This window comes from Copadichromis virginalis, linkage group LG5, assembly GCF_057382275.1.
Source record: "Copadichromis virginalis isolate Kocher_CV1m ecotype Utaka linkage group LG5, C_Virginalis_male_GT1.1, whole genome shotgun sequence".
Taxonomy (NCBI): domain Eukaryota; kingdom Metazoa; phylum Chordata; class Actinopteri; order Cichliformes; family Cichlidae; genus Copadichromis; species Copadichromis virginalis.
Window position 1 is genome coordinate 19,388,491 of NC_140622.1, and position 17,758 is coordinate 19,406,248.

Below are 17,758 nucleotides of genomic sequence, written 5' to 3' on the forward strand. Positions count from 1 at the left end.
AGGCTCTAGGTCGGTGAACTGAGTTGAGGTGATTCTGGATGTGTTAGTGTGACGGTAAGTGTTTAACCTGCGATAGCTGGTTAAAAAATAAGCAGTGATTACAGGGTGTGAAACCGTGAGAGGTAGCCAAGGGTAAAGAAATAAATTGTCCAAATGTAGTTGCATGTGACATAGTGCTATGGGACCTGGACTGGTTTTCTACTCTATTTGAGCGCTCAAAGCTCTTTAAACAACATGTTTCATTCCCACAAGCACTTTTTTGTTCTGACTCTAAGTTCTTTCACACTCTGGTTAACACATTGGGAACAACTTGGGATTCAGTATCTTTCCAAAAACACTTAGGCAAGCAGTCTGGAGCAGCCAGGGATCAAACTACCAACTGTCCAGTTAGTGGATGACTTGCTCTACCTCCTGAGCCACAGCTACCACAAGAGTAATGGCTCAAACAGCACAGCACTGTGGAGCAGCAATTGTTATCAGACCACTGGAGCAGATATCTTGTTTCACTTGAAACAAACAAGTTCTGAAGACATTTTTAGGTTTTATTTACTTATAGCCAAAAGAAGCCATTTGCCTGTCACAAACAGCAGCACACTGTTCATTTGTAGCTTTAATCATGTGCAGTTACGTATGGATACACTAGAGGGCAGCTCAGCGACAGCAAGCACATCTCTGCGCACATCTGTCTGCCTCTCTTTTCAGGGGACCTCAGCTGTTCACATTAGCTGTAAACTCCTCGTGTATCTCCAACTTCATTTACCTTGCATCCCTCACAGGAGCTCACTCCATAGTGATAACCAGATGACTTGTCCTGGCACACAAAGCACGGCTTATAAACACGAGGAGGAGGAGGCGGCGAAGGAGAGCTTGGCACCATCTCCTCCGAACTGGTGCTCTGGGTCTCCACGGCTGCGGAAAAAGCACAGAATGGAGAAACAGTTGAGTACTCTTATGAATTCAGAGCATCTTGTTTATATTTATTCTTAAAGTCTTTGAAACTTTGATGAAAGCTAATACAAAGTGATTAACAGAAAGAGTGGTCAGCAAACAACCCCCCCAACCCCACGCAGGCCACCCCTCGGAGCCAGAAGGCAAGCTCAAAGGCAGACATTTTTAAGAGAAAAGGGAGGAGGGGTGGCACTGCTGACTGACAGGGACTTAAAAGAGACACAATTAGCTGATGGCCAGATGGCCCTGCTGATAAAAATCTGATTGGCAGCTGAGATTTGATTGGCTTTTCCATTTACTGGTGAGTGTGGGGGGAGGTGAGATACCGCTGTTGAATTTTTGACTGGCATCTGAATTTTTTGTGTGTTTGTGTGTGTGTACGAGTGTGTGTAAGCTCCCATTTTTATTTGAAAGGTCGTCCCTAGCCCCATGTGAACAAACAGAGATGAGATGTTTATGAGACTCTGCTGTCTCCTTATGTTCCTTCTCACTGTCGCGCTAAAGAAAACTGCACACTGTATAACACCATATGCTGACCCCAGGCAATGCCATTCCTCTGCCGCATGTGAAAACGCTCAAACCAAATGATACAAAATGGATACAATGACGCGTTTAATCAGCCGCGCCTCCTCGCGCTGCAGTCAGAGAGCAAAAACCGCAACACGCCTGGTACGCATTTAAAGGCGACGACTACGAAACAAGCAGATTCCTTTCGAACGTGCCTTTCAACTTTCACCTTCACTCACCCCAACTTCACCTCTCTCTGCCCATTCCCACCCCCACTCTCTTGTTTCCTGGCCCTAAATTCCTCAGTGCAGGCCGGACAGGGTTTAATAGTAGCCCAGGCTCATAAGCAGGCCTATAAACGTTGTGTCTCGGATGGGAAGGAGGCCCCCAGCCAGGGTGACGGCCTCTTTATTGGGATCCAGTCACCTTGGGCAGCTATTCACATCAACAGCTCCATCCTTGGATCCCTTCCTAGTAAAAATAAAGAATCTGGGGTCAAAAACCCAAAGTCACAGCCCCTCCTGTCACCTTCAATGGGTAGCACAGGACTGAACCAAATGTCTTGCCCCAACCCCAAACACTGCAACCCCAACCTGAACCCCCGCTCTGTCATTAACAAGAGCGGTAAGGTTTCAAAAAACAGAGGGGCAAAGGCACAAAAGGAATAATCTAATAAAAGTAGAGGGAAAAAATGAAAAGAGAAAGAAAGAGGAGGGGGAAAGGAGGTGAGCTTCAGGACAGAAACTTCCCAGTGGCCGAGTGGTTAAATGAAATCCTGACTATTTAACTTTGACCTTGACTGAAGAAAGTATTGCTAACAAGAGGAGCTCACGAATGTGTTCGACACGGTGTTATTTAAAAAGTGACCACTCAGCGTGCCTAGCCCATTAATCACTGGTGAATTTGGAGCGGTGGTGTGATGTTCTGCATTGGTTTTGCCACTGTTATATGGAAGTGTGTCATCAGTCAGTAGACGAGTGTGTACGAGTCTCTTTCAGTAACACAATGAATCTGACGTGGAAATACAAAGCACACCAACCAGAATCACTGCACACTACCAGCATCTCATCGTTCAACATTATTACTGTTATTACTGTTAACTTGTTTATAAGTACAGGTTTGCAGGTCTCTTTAACACACTGTATCGTCACACACTGCTGTGACTCGTTAGTCCCTTTTCTTAAAAAAGAAAAGATCACAAATGATGCAAGCAGTATTTTTTTCCACCTCTGTGTGTTGCTCTGATGTGTCGGATTTTTTATTGTTTACTAAAAAAAAAAAAAGATTCAATGACTTTTTCTCAGCTTTGTACTCAGTGATCTTGACTTCTTTTATGTGAAGAGATTGTGAAAACATATTTTCTTTGAGCACACTCTGCACATCTCCCTGCACATTTGTATTCACTGCACTCACGGCTGATAGACTTGTGGGAATTGTAAATGAAAGAATGAAAGGTTTGCTGTGTACTTTCTGTGTGTGTTTGTGTTCCCAACCTGCTTTAAACTCTTAGTGTGTGAAACTACACATAGATTTTGGACCCAACGAGAGGAAAACACAGCATAAAATGCAATAGATGCAATAACGGCACGAATGATTTTCTCTCCGGTGTTGATTGAAAGAAATCGTTTAACTTTAGTTGGAGGTTATGATTGAAAAAACTTTCTTTGGGATATAATATCAGCTCGATGTTAAAGAGGCGTGAGAAGTGAATCACGTCAGGTTTTTTTTGCATAGTTTAAGAAATGAGATCGATTGTATTGGATGTACTGGTGAGCACAGCGGTATTACCAGAACCATCCGAAATACACAAGTGGTTATCAAAAACTTACAAGAGCAGATTCTCTGTTGTGACGGAGTTTAAAGCCAGAAATGAAAAACCTCACCAATATCGTGGAAAACCTCTTTCTCCAAAACTAACAGAGAGGTATAGGCAGAGACTGATCTAAAGTTTGACGAATAAGGAAGGTCAAGATTTCTTTTCTTAATGAGAAGGCATACAATTGCATGTTTAAAGTAGGCTGGCACCCTCTATGAGACTAAACAAGTATTTAGAGTCGTTAAAATGAATGGACCATTTACAGACGAGGGGGGATGATAACATGTTGTTGGGGTGGTAAGTGAAACGGGCTCACAGTTATGAAAAACAGCCGTTAAGAGTGGGTGACTCATTATTGTTCATTGTAGCATTAGTTCTGAGAAGTGAGATCTTATCAAGAGGAATAATTAGAAAGCTGTCACAGTGCAGGAGAGATACTTGGAAAGACAAAGGTAATGGGGTTAAGAATCAGTTGTCCGGAAGAAGTCTTGTTTTGATTTGATGCTGTATCTAGTAATGTAGTGTAAGAAAAATTGTGTATGTTTCTGTTCCGTGTCCTGTTTGTATATGTGTCTTTTTGGCTGCTGTTACAACCAAATTTCCCCTTGTGGGACAATTAAAGGATTATTCTATTCTATTCTATTCTATGCTATATTAATAAAACCGAATTGAACTGAAGACGATTCTACTGGCACGAGTAGAAATCAGGTCTTGAGGTCTCGGTAGTCTCCTGATATTTGTTTGGAAAATGTCTTAAAATTTCATAAAACACTTGCAGTTTGTTCTTTTTCCACTTCCTTTCTGCTCTCCTGTTGTCTGAGTGCCCAAGTAGACTCAACTACCATTTTCCTTCTTTCTAAATTTTTCCATTCAATGATAAATAGCGACGAAACATAAACCAGCGGAGACAAAAAGTTAAAAAAAAAATGTAACAAATTATAGGCTTACTAAAGTCTGCAAGTGTTTTTTAAAGAAACTGTTACGGTTGTATTGTCTTTAAAACCCAGTGATGTTGTGGGTTCAGCAGACCCACAAACAATGGGGTAGGTACCAAAAACTCGAACGCTTACAAGTGGGATTTTTTGTGCTGTCGACTTCTTTGTTCTGTAATACATAAATTAACTAAAATGAATGAAACATTGTATTATGTTTACACTGCAAAACAGTAAGTCAGAAATAAAACAGGACGTATAAATTACTGATTGTTTGTATGTCTTACTCACTAAACAAGGGTTTTAAAAATTATGTTTAAATTAGCAGCCAATAGTTGTTAATGGTTGGATTCTGATATGTGATGAATAAGTTCCTAGTTCCTGCTTTTTATGGGCAGATAAATAAAGGATAAATATATCAAATATGAATGTATCCGGAGACACAAGGATTTTGAGATAAAAAAAAAAGACGGGTGCTTTGCACTACTGCATACAGTAACAATGAATAAACATGAGGATTCACTTTGCATTGTCTTCTGTGTGACTTTAAGAACGTCTCAACGTGCAGCTTCCAGCTTTTTCATCTGCATGGATTTGCTGCTTCTCTTCTTCTGATGCAAAACTAAATGGAAAATCTAGAAAAAGAGCAACTTGGGATTTGGGGTGATTGTGACAGACACACAATAGCAGCTATTGTATTTGTAAAAAATGATTTCATATGTATTCACCCAGGTCAGAAAACCAGACTAGTGACAATAGTCTCTTTCTACTTGCTTTCCTCTCAAAAGAAAAGGCTGCAGATAATTACTTCTAAAGCAACAGATGCAAGAATTTGAGTTTCTGGGTGTTTTTTGTAATAGTGTGCGTTCAATTTTGGGTTATTAGAGCAAAGGTGTGAGAGGTGGAAGTGAAGGAGTCGGCGCTGGATGAGTGGTGCTGCAACCCGATCGCTGTTTTCTGTTTATATAGTAACACTGTCGATGTAAAAGTGGCCCTGAGAGAACCAGTGGAAAAACAGCTCCCATTGAAACGGAGAAGCTGCATATGGCGCCAGGAGAGAGGTAGTGACTGACAGTGTCTGAAGGTGGTGAGAGCAGGTGAGGAGGGACGTGACTCAGAGACACATGACGGAGGGAGACAGGGCGAGAGACGCTCGGCTGAAGGCGGCGAGAGAGGGAGGGGGAGTGGGGGTTTTACCTGGCGTGGAGAAAGAGGGAGAGGAGCCAAAAACTGTCGGCAGCTGTCATCACCCTGAACTGAGCTCAGCCTCAGAGCTTCGGCTTGGGAAAACGAAAAAAAAAATCCCTCTCTCTTCTTAACCTGCAACTCACCCCCAAGTATGTCACAACATCAATCAGCACTCCGCTCCGCTGCTGGACTCAAAAGGCACGACACGCCTCGTGTGAATCAGCTTAATCAGCTGCTGTAACGCAACTACTACACAGAAATTCACATGCAACAAAAACGATAAATATAACCTGTCATATGACATATTTCACACTGTAGCTCAAGCCTATTCACGGGCCAAATGCGGCCCAGAAGCAACCTGCGAGTGGCCCTGCCTGTGGTCCTGGCAGAAACACAGAGAAAACGCAAAAAATGAATTCATTAATTAATTTTTAAAAAAATTAAAAATTCCTACAGCGTAGTGTAGACTGTGAATGCAACACTCCTAGTAGCCTAGCAATATTTAACCCACAATACACCGTGATGTAAACATATTAAAAAATCATCGTAATATATGATGCGACAACAGCATGTCTTTCTCACTCCAAAAGCGCAAAATTGACAATGAAAACTGTCGGTTTAACCCTGCCTGGACTGACAAATACTTATTCATTTTACCGAGTTTAATAATCTTACAACCGGAGTTGTACTACCATGGTGAGGGTCCTGTACAGCCCAAGAGAGAGCTGCAGCATCTTCCCTTTGTGTTTGCTTCTTGGCAAAGAAGAAAAGGCCTTTCACAGATTCTGAAACAGTGAAATACTGCATGCTGGCTGTGGTGGATGCGGTGAAAAGTGAGTGTGACATCTGCTATTAAAAACGTACCCCTGTAGGACAGTTCAAATATTCGTAGAATTGAAGTTCTGGCGTCAGACGAGTTTGAAATGCTGTTAGATGACCTGAAGAAAACTGATGTAATGTCCATAGCAGGAGATCACAGACAGAACTGATAATGCACAGTTGTGCGTATATGTCCGTTTTTTGGATGGGAAATTGCTCGGTTTGCTACCGTTAGAGGGACACACAGCTGGCGAAATGATGTTTGAGAAGATTTAAGCTCTTTTTGAGGAAAATGGTCTGGATATGAAGCGTGTCTGTATACTTGTGACCGATGGGGCTCCATCCATGGCAGGAAAAGTGAGTGGTCAGCGAAATATTTATTTTAATTTGAAAGGGAATTATCAAAATGTTTTTTGTTATTATTATTTCAAATGTGCAAAAAATAGTTTAGTTATAGCTCCCTTTTTTTTAAATGGACCTTTTGGTGTGCATTTGTGAGAGGTCACCACCAGATTTACAGGAGAAAAGGGATAAAAAAAAATACTTGTTTTTCAGTACAGTTGTGTGGGTTTGAAATTGATCATGATCTGCTGCTTGCTGGCTTCAAAAAAAATATCTGGCCCAGATAAATTCCTCGGTTTGAAAATCTGGCCCAACTAACTTCGTAGTTGAATAGGCATGCTGTAGCTTATCGTCATGAACCGGAGAGCCATTAAACTAAACTTCATCTACTCACAGCCAGGCTACAACACAATTCGACTCCTGTCTTCTGCAGACGGCGTCACACTACAATATTCCTCCTTCACATGTCTTTTCCATCTTCCTCCTTTCCTGTTTCCTCAGTGTTTGTTGTCAGATCAGCACATCTCTGTTTAGACAACAGCAGCCGCTCTTCTTTATCAGCTCTGATGCCTGAGAGTCAGAGCTCAGGAATCAACATATCACTCCTGAGAAGTTTACTAGAGCTACACTGTCAAACTATCTTCTGACCAGCATGGCTTTAAAAACACAGGGGAAAAAGGAAAAGAAAGGCTTAATCGGGTTTTAGCTGTTTAAGTGAACAGATTTGACAGCAGGAAGTGATAAAATCCTTCAGATGTCAGTTAAACTGCAACAATAGCAACTGCTTTGTTTGTGGAATTTCTTTTTCACCACTCATAATTAGCTTTTTACTTATTTGTGTGTATGTGTGTGTGTGTGTGTGTGTGTGTGGGGGGGGGGGGGGGGGGGGGGTTTCCTGCTTTTCCTCTGTGGACTCAATTTTTTGGAAAACATAAAAAAATGCGCCAACTGGCTGAATTTTAAGGGGATCAATTTTCTTGTAACAGATTATTGTAGACTGTTCTATTTTGCAGTTTGCCCTGCTGTACCACAATAATTTCCTTTGTGGGGTCAATAAAGTATTTATGCATGTATTTATTTTATTTCTGCCCTAACCATTCTGTATTAACAGCTACATGTAAATGAAAACAAAGTAACCACATGCTGAAGCAGCTTAAATAAAAACAATCGCACATAAAGAGTAAAAGTGACACTGCAGCCGTTCCTTGTGTGTGGTACATGCCCTGTAGGACCTGCAGCCTGGCTCAGCCGGCCTCCATCACACGTCTCATTGAACCCGACTTTGTCCTGAGGGCTCCGGCGAGCCTCGCATCTTTCTTGAAATGGGAGGTAAAGCAAAGCATGTGTAAACTTTAATAATTCCTATACTGTTGTTTGTGAGCCAAATCGGAATTCAGCGAAACAGTGACTCAGTTTACAGGAGATTCAAATTCGTAACCTAACCAAACCAATTTTTTTCTCCTCTAGCCGTTGAAATTTTTAATTTCGATAACAAATGTAGCTTTTACATAACTTCTCGCCAAACAAAATGTTCAGCAGCGTGCTGTGGAATGTGCATGTACACGCGAATGTGTGTGCGTGTGTGGGCTGCTGCACAAGTCCAGGGGTCAGTTGGACAGTGAGCGATGGTTTTCCGTGTGACTTGGAGTGCAACAACACTCGCAAACATGGCGAGAGGAGGGAGCGAGGGAGGAAACGCTGCCATAAATGTCCTTTATTATTAAATAGTTGCAACGCAGTCCATAAAAAACTCACAAAACTGATGACTTTTTTTTTTTTATCTGTATTTCATACTAAACTGTATTAAGAGCAGCAACAGAGGTGGTGGTGGGGAGATTTGGGGGAGGGGGGGTTCAACCGCAAATATGCTGAGCAAGTAATTACCACGACAGCAGGGAGGAGACGGGGGAGATCTCAGTGACAATCCCTTTCATCAGCTGTTCTAAGTTCAATACCATTGCCCCCCTCCTCCTCTTCCCGAGGCCCTCACTAATAACCCTCTTCCCCCCTGTGTCCTCTCCTGCCTTCCTGCCCTGGCAGGAGGAGGAGTCCTTCCTGTCACTGGCAGTGCCTTTTTAAAGGAAGGGCTGTGAAAACCAGGCTACTGTCCAGGAGATGGCTCCATAAAAACTGCACCAAACACTAAAAAGGAGGCACACAAGCAAACACAGAGGCAACGGTGCACAAAGGCACACACACACACATTTGCACAAACTCGCTTACAAAAACAGAAACCAAACCCTCCATCCTCGCGAACCCTTGCACTGTTGTAAAGCGTGCCAGAGCCTCAGTACAAACATGGCCCCGAAAGAAGATAATCTGCACTTCTCACACTTCACGCCAACAAAGTAATAACGCAAGGGAAGGTTTCAGAACAAAACCTGGAAAACAGCAGTCTTGTAATCATTTGTTGTTCTTGTGTTCACGGTCAAGGAGTTTGTCTTTGTCGCCACGGCGTGTGAGTGTGTGTGTGTGTGTGTGTGGGGGGGGGGGGGGGGGGGGGGGTGCATTTACGGGGCAGGTTGTTAAATTCAAGTTTGTCCCTTTTGTCCCTCCCTTCCTTTTTTTTTTTTTTTAAATAACACCCAATAAACCAAGCTTTATATTTTCCCACCTCCCCTGCTTTTGGATCTCACTCCACAGTCGGCTTCCACCGTTGGGCACCTTAAATGCAAAACTGAGACCAGCACAGTTTCTCAAACACATTCTCTTTTGCTAATCTTAGCACGCACATGCATGTGTGGTAGTTAAAACTGCATGACCCTATGGCAATGTGGTAAGATTTTGTATTCTTATAATATAAAATATAAGATCTGAGTCTTATCTTAATCTGATTTGCTAAGTTTTAATGTCCTGAAAACGTTCTGCTGCTATACAAAGACCTAATGATGCGGTGATACCGTTCAACCTGATTTACTTCTGAATGTTACACCCACCAGTAAAACAAGTGATTTGCACTAGGTAGTGTGAATGTAAATGATGTAAAAGAATGTAAATGAAATGAAATACTGTAGTACATTAATAATTCTGAATCATTTAGGCACGGAGATAATGGGGTGAAAGCTGGAACGCCACGACTGGAGACAAGTTTGAGCATGACTCCCCTGGACCTCACAAGAAGCTGGCCTCGAGCTGGAACAATCAGTAATCAGAAGAACTGGATTCAAAGCTTTCATTAAACTACAGCAAAAATAATAAGCCTTCCCCACATGAATCACGCCTAACATTTGCCACGTCTGGAGGTTTCAAAATCAAAAGCAATGACACTAAATTTGCATGCAAACTGTTGCCTAATTACTCAAAGTAATCAGACTGGAGATATAATCTTATTAGGGCACTTACACAAGTCAAAGCAATGAAATAATCTGTCAGGATACATTGATTTTATTTCACCAGAGAAAGCGATGGGAGAGGCAACTCTGTTAAAGGAAGGAAAGTTGGCATATTGTTTTACTAGCTGGGAAAGTAATCTGAACCTAACCCACTAGTAGCCACTCCATTCTACACAAAAATGTGTGGTCATATTAAAAAAAAATCTGAAACACAATAATATCGCCTAAAGCAGGAATGTCACACTCATTTTACATCATGGGTCACATACAAGCCCGATCTTAAGTGGGGATGAGTAACACTTTCTGTCATTAAACCAAATATTTAATATCTGAAATTCTATCTTAAAATGTCTTTTAAACCAAGAGAAAGCAGTGCACTTTCAACTGCACATCTCAGTTTTTTTCTGCAATTTAGCAAATGCAAAAGCACACTGCCCATACTGTCGCATATTTATCAAACAAGAAGTTTTGGTTGATTCATTTTTTTATAACTAAGATTTTTATAGTAAACAGTGAAAATCAGGAACTTTTCTGTCATTAAACTCTTTATATGATAATTTGACTACTTTGGTGTAACATAAATGGCTCTTTAGCTTTAGCTGTAAAAAAAAATACTAAAAACAGCTACAATTTAAAATAAAGTTTAAAGTCCCTTATTTATACCGTCCTTCATATTTTCCAAAGCTGTCCAGCCGCCTGGATTAGAGTTTTTTGCCAGACCGACTGTGGCCCCTGGGCCATATGTTTGACACCCCCGACTTAAAGTAAGAACTGACAAATATTAGATAACAATCAGCTATATATAAACACAACACATGTAGCTGATGTAGTCAGGTTATTATTAAACTGCAGCACACGTTCATCACAATTAAAATAATCCGTTTTCTTCCAGCGGATATACATATACACACATATACTGAACTTGTGTTTACACATCAGCTGCTCTGTTTCCTGCTAAAAGCAACAGTGGAGACAGAACGCGGAGCTCCAGAGAAAAAGACTACTTCACACACACTACCAAACTGTATGAGAAACAAGTGACACTGCTGTGAGTAACATAAATATCTAAGTCCTTCTACTCCAATAAAGACAACACACAATAAAAACTTTTTTATCTCGTGATTTAAGCACAATTCTTGTCTGTCTATAACAGCATCTTCCAGCTGTATCATAGTTAGCTTTGCTTCTTCAGTGTGATGATACGATGGCCCGTTGTTAAAGCAGCTTTGAAGAGCCTGATCTCAAAGAGGAGAAGATGCCGAGCAAAAACGGGGATTACTACTGAATGAAGAGAAGACCGTTTCCCCTCAAGGCTCTAAACACCAGGACACAAAGGGCAGCGGTGGGTTTAATCCCAACATCTAACTTCATCCTGCCACTCCTCTCTCACCCCGCTTCGCTTTTAAGTCCCCATGCCCCTTACACACCACCTAATCTCTTAATTGGGCCTTTTATAATTGTAATTGAATCATTAAAAGCTCTTGGTTACACAACACGAGGCCCGTAAGCTGATCCGTGTATGGGCAAAAGAATAAACACACTTTACTGCTGGGAAGAACACGCAACTACTGGAAGAAAAAGGAGATCTTCAAAAGAGGAGGAAAAAAAAAAGCAAATGTCACACCGCACAAGAGGCAGTGACAGAGAGAGCAGACAGACTCAGGCATGTCCCCGCTCCATTTAATGCCTCCTGACGTTGAAACAAAGGAAGGCAAAGAGGTGCTGAACTGCCTCGCAAAAAAACGCAGGAAAAGATGACCCCCCCTTACACACACACACACACACACACACACACACACACACACACACACCAGAGAGAAGACAGAGAGGCCAAAATGCCCTGAGGAATTTAGCGCCATAATGTCCAACAGAACATGTTCACCCAAAGAAATGCTGAAAAAGAAAAAGTATTCACTTGTTCTCTTTCTAATCAGCTCTAAAGATATGCCATGCACCAGTTTATAGAAAAGTAGGAAAAAAATATCAAAATCATGTCAGACTCACAATAGATCCTGAGATGTTGAAATGAGCCATGGCTTTGGAAAATAGTAAAATAAAACCCAAACTCAGGTTCCTGAACCTATTTTTGCAACTGAGATGATACAAAATGTAAAATCTTGCAGAAAAAAACAAGAAATGCAAAAAACAGCAAAACCTACAATTTATTCAATAATAAGCAAGTGAGCATAAATATGACACTTTATGAGATACATGCAATCACTTTCTCTGTGAGTCAAAACATTAATCAGTCAAAGAAACTGTCAATCATTTTCTCTCGATTAATGAATCAATCAGTTAGTGATGCTGAAGTGAGCACTCTTCTAGTTCTTTCACACTGTTTTTACCAGACGATTTGGCTGATGCTAGTTGGAGCAGCCTGTATAACTTAAAAAAAAGAAAGAAAAAGAAACTAAAAATACATTGTATGCAGTTAAATAACAATGATTAATGAACATTTGCGGACATTTGTCTTTCAGTGTGGCATCTGGCAAAGCTCCGCGGCGAGTTGAAACAGGCCCTGCTGTGGTGTTTGTCATCCTGACTGCTCATCCATCATCATTAGCGAGCACTGCGGGCTCGACAGGGTTTGATGCGCTGGTATCTAAATAATTACTGAAGATAAATAGGCTCAAGGTGCTCGGTGGGGACATCTCAAATCGCGTCAGAAAAGTTTCAGCTCGGCGACGCGCCCGACTGCACCTCAAGTCGAGCTCCTATAAACGTTTGTTTTTTTCCAAGTCACCCAGCCAAGTGTAATCTGAGAGTCTGAAAATGGGCTCCGCGACAGTTACAAAAGGTGGCCTCGTTATTTTATGAGATAAAGCAAATTTTTTCCGCATTTGTATAACTGTGTAACTGTGTGGTGAGTGCATTGTACCTCAATGTGTGATGCAATTTTTGGTCAAACGTCAAAAGAATGTGTAGCCTGTGGAGTTGAGAAACAGTGACTGATAGCATGTCAAGCCATCCAACATCTATCTTTTAATAACTGTGCTTCTCATTTCTGCAGAACGCTGCTAAAATTCACATTTTTCTTTAACTGCTCCTGCATCAGTGCTCGCTCAGATCAAATCTTTTTAAAAGTGAAAAAGCTCCCCTCTCTGATAAAATATGTCTCCCTACTTATCTTTATTTATCTTCTGTAAATGATCCGTTTCTAACTAACTGAGGCTCTGTGTTTGGGTTTGTTCGCCTGATTGCAACCATGTGATTTCGAGGCCCATTTGCCTTCGATCTGTCAGTGCAGCGTTCGGCTCAGACGTTGGCGCTTGTTGTTTTCTGGACACATCGGCGGGTTAAGTCCCTGCATTGTTTGAAAGAGCTGTCAATCATGTGAAGTCATTCATAAGGAAAACAAACACCCTGATGTATAAATACACTCCCCAACTCACTCGCTCACACTCACAAAGCACGCTAAGCACATAAACAAACACACTGCAGGGTGAGAATGGGTACACATAATCGAAAGGAATCTGACTCTTCCTGTGGAGAGAGCTCCGTGATAACAAAACCAGGGCTCTGATAAGAACACACACACACACACACACACACACACACACACACACACACACACACACACACACACAGCTGCTCTTTTTTACAGTCTGACGGACAGGACAGAGTACTCACACTGAACACTGCTTGTCCCAGCCCAGGCAAAAGGGTCCAGCCCGGAGAAGTAAGGGGTGGCCTTGCTGAGCATGCAGGAGCCTTGCCTGGACACATCGAAGAGGGGCCGAGGGGCCAGCCCCAGAGCCTCCATGCAGTCGAACATGTTTCTTTGCTATTGAGGAAATCTCAAAGTAACTTAATGCCCTGAGTGGTCCAGGTGTTCCCTGTCTGTCTGTCTATCTGTCTATCTGCCTGTCTTTGACCCTGCCACTGCCCCCCCCCCTCCTCTGCCTGGCTGTCCTGTCTTTCCAAAGTCCTCTACGTGGACAAACTCCCCTCTTTCTGTTTTAGTTTTTTCCCCCTCTTCACCTTATCACCGTTCTACAAGTCGAGCTGCTTCTACCCCCTCTGCTCCCAGATCACTTGCTCGCCTCCCCTGCTGTAACTGATCTCAGTTCCCCTCTTGCTGGCTCTCTGGGCCTCTCACACTCCAGTCACGGCCAACTATCTGAGCGGCTCTCCCAGTACTGAGAAAAAAGGGGGGGTGTGGTTAAGGAAGAAGAAAGAGGAGGGACAAAACAACACGAGGAGGCGTGTACCTGCTTTCCCCAACTGGCCACACAACAGTCCCTCTCTCCTGGGCTCTTTTCTTCTTCAACTTTTCAAACTCACCTCTTTATAATTCATATGCAACGAATGAAAACAAACACTCCTCTCCTCCCCCTTCCCCCTCCTCCCCCCCCCCCCCCCCCTGCTCCTTTCTCCGCATTAACTTTGTTTTTGTTTCACCACAGCAGGGAAGAAATAGCCTCTCTCGCAAACATCTCGGTCAACTTTAGCAAAAACTTTAAAAAACAAAAATCTTCTCCTACTTGGCAGAGTGTGAAGCACAGCGTTGTTGTTTGCTTGTTTTCACGGCGCTCTCAAACCCCACAGCAACACAGGGACGTGGCCCCAGACACACACCTAATGCCTGTAATATCCCTAAAATTAAAAACCTATTACAAAAGGTTGCTTTGGGAATATTTACTGTGATTTTTTTTTAAAGAATGCAGCAGAAAAGAAACCTACTAAATCAAATGCCAATATTTTTTTTAAGTTACACGGACATAACTGTGTAATTACATATGGAGGAACAAAAATAGAATCCAAGACATGAGTGAGTCATTATTAAAAGGAATTTCATATGTGCAGATGGTCTGCTGTGTACCGACGACCGGCAGTTGCAACTAATCACAATTAATTAAACACAAATAAACATCGTGTCACTTTTGACAACAGCTGGTGCCAAATCACGTCATTCTTTCCAGAAAGCCTGTATAAGAACTCACGATCAGCCGATCATGTGTAATTTATGGATTTATGAAATACTGCCTCACAGACAACAAAGAGCGACTTTTCACCCGAAAGTTTATGAATAATCCATCCGTGGTCGGCAACCTGATGGGCTCTTTTTTTTTTGGTTCAAATGGTTCAATACATAAATAATTCACTTTTTTTCTCCCCAACTTTCTCATGCTGCACAAAGTTTTGACCGCCTTTTTAAGGTTTCTCTTTCGCCACTAATTCATTGCACGTGCAGCCGCAATTAAAATCTTCTGCGTTGATTCAAATGGATTCAGTCATCCTCCCTCCCCGAGCGTGCTGGATGCTTGAAGTGTGGCGAAGTGCGGCTCAGCTGCAGGCGAACCGCGCTGGCCCAAAGTCTAGATAGTTTGTATACGAGACACACTCACCCTCCTCCCTCCTCTCGCTCTCCTCCTCCCTTTCCTTCCCTCGTTCAAGAGGGATGAACTCTGGAAGAAACCCCCACTGGGGCTCTAACACCCCCCACACACACTTCATACACACACACGCATGTGCACATGCAGGGGTACACGCCTGCACACTGACTTTCCAACAGCCTGTGGCTTTGAACACTTCATATTCCTCTCGCGTATTACAATTCTCTTCTTTCTTTGTTTTCCCCCTGCTTTTTTGTTTATTTTGCTCTCAACATCCTGAACCCATTCTTCCTCATTTTTTTAACTTTATATAATATTTTGAAAACACCATACACAATCTCTGCCGGTTTTAGCAGATTAACTTTTATATTCATCTCGCCCCTTAGCCCTCTAGCCATCCCCTCGGTCTTGGCCAAGCTGTGCACACAAGCGCACACCCGCTCACTACGATGCACTGTGGGGAGCGTAGCTGCACAAGCCCGCAGAACTCTCTCCACACCTTGAGACAATTACCCTCCCTGCCTTGCAGCACCCTGCCCCCTGTTGCTGCTTTGAGGAGAGAAGCACACAAATGAACGAGGGGGGGATGCGAAAGAGGGAGGGAAAAAGAAGACGAAGAAGTTGTATCATTTTCCTTCTATTTTACCAAAACACGGGCTCACGCCTGCACTTTAGGCTCGGCAAATTGCCCCTCTTTGCCTTTGAAGCTTAAAACACAGGACTCCCCGCTCAGCTCTGTCCCTGCTCTTTTTCTCTCACTCACACACAACTTGTAGGAGGACCGAGTCGCATTACAGCTATTCACAATCAGGTTCTTCGGCTATTCATCCTGTCGTCATGTCTGACACAAACACACAGCGCCGAACAATGGCCCCTCTCTCCCTCTCTCTCTCTGTCTATTTCTCCACAGGCACCTCCTCCTGCTTGAACCACAGTTATTTGCACAAAGTCTCACTGCGGTCATCTGTAAGCGCACCAATACAGTCACAAATGTGAGGCAAGGAGCACAAGACTGCTGTTTGTGATATTCATGGGTGTTGGAATGTGCAGCCTACAGAGTGGCAGTGGAAATGTGTGTGTGTGTGTGTTCTGACACACAGACAATTATGTGTGTATGTGCTTAAACAGAGTGCTTGTGATGACAGACACAAAAGAAAAACACACAAGCCTCACTCTGAGCCATTAGGTTCATATTACTAATATCACACACGCGCGCACGTGTGCACACACACACACACACACACACACATTCAAAACATTACAAAGAACAAGATGTTACTAGTAGAGAAATTACGAAGGTACATTGTGTTCACCACTTCCCTGCGAGACTTTCATAACCAATTTTGTGTCCAGAAAACAAAAGGAGGCGTCAATCGATATTCAACGTGAAATCCAGATACCGTGCAATGTATTTACAGAACTTCTAGGAAACCCGGAGCAGGAGGAGCAGGAAAGGCTCAGACAAAATCAGTCGCATGTGTGTTTTGCCAAATTTGTCCAGCTATTAGGGGAAGAAGAGAGAACTCAGAGCATGATTAAACACACAGCAGGGGTCTTTTGATGTGGATATCCGCTAATTTCAACTCCAGGGATGTTCCGAGTTTCATCTCATTAGGAAACAAAGTCCAGTTTTCCACTCACACTGATTAGGGCATGGATTGAATTAATTTGCAAATCCCGCTCAAACTTCCACAGAAATTTTTTTATAAACTTTTGATTCACTTACTACACTACCGGGAGATAAGTAATTTATTGTAGCCACACTTGAGGGTTATTCTTCCTATTGAAACCCTTCTTGGCAGGCAGCCACAGTAAACTCTGTTTATATACGGGATACCTGCAGAGTTAAAGCAATTAGTTTTCAATTTATTCACTTGGTGGAGAAACGTGTCAACGCCTTTCCCAAATTATAATGATGATAACTGAAACATTCCTCAGAGATTTTGGTCCGTGTAATAACATTTATTGGCTGCGGATCTATGATGTGAATCTCCCATTTCCCATTGTATTCTGTTGGATTGAGATCCGGCGACTGTGGAGGCTATTCGAGTACAGTGAACTCATATGTCATATTCAAGAAACCAGTTTGAGATGATCGGAGCTTTGTGACGTGGCAGTTATCCTGTTGGAAGCAGCCACCAGAAGATGGGAACTCTGTGGTTATAAAGGGACAAACGTGGTCAGCAAGAATACTCGTGTAGGCTGTGGAAGTGCGAACTGATCCAAAAGTATGACAAGAAAATACATGTTTTTCCGATCTTCTGCTGTCCAGTTTTGGTGAACCTCAGTTTTCTGTTTTTTGCTGACCCTTGTGTGGTCTTCTGCTTCTGTAGCCATTCTGCTTCAAGGTTTGACATAGTGTGCATTCAGACATGGTCTTCTGTATACCTTGGTTGTAACTAACACTTACTTAAGTTACTGTTGCCTCCCTATCAGCTCAAAGCAGTTACCATTCTCCTGTGACCGCTGACATCAACAAGGCCCTTTAACAAACTGCTACTCACTGGATATTTTTTCTTTTTTAGACCATTCTCTGTA

At 42.5% G+C, this 17,758-nt stretch overlaps 1 protein-coding gene and 1 long non-coding RNA gene across 5 annotated transcripts in view; one reads left to right on the top strand and one right to left on the bottom strand.

Moving 5' to 3' along the window:
• Window positions 1-17,758, bottom strand: part of rargb (retinoic acid receptor, gamma b) — a 50,959-nt gene that overhangs the window by 4,649 nt on the left and 28,552 nt on the right. For 3 of the 4 annotated variants that reach the window (XM_085456491.1, XM_085456490.1, XM_085456488.1), the window contains one exon: window positions 761-909. In XM_085456491.1, coding sequence (XP_085312617.1) covers window positions 761-909 — 149 coding nt within the window. Of the gene's footprint in view, window positions 1-760; window positions 910-13,514; window positions 14,013-17,758 lie in introns of those variants that run through there. The other variant, XM_085456492.1, reaches the window with a different exon arrangement.
• Window positions 903-10,999, top strand: LOC146709500 (uncharacterized). Its single transcript, XR_014920446.1, has 3 exons — window positions 903-938; window positions 7,782-7,881; window positions 9,593-10,999. It is a non-coding gene; the product is annotated as an uncharacterized LOC146709500 (long non-coding RNA).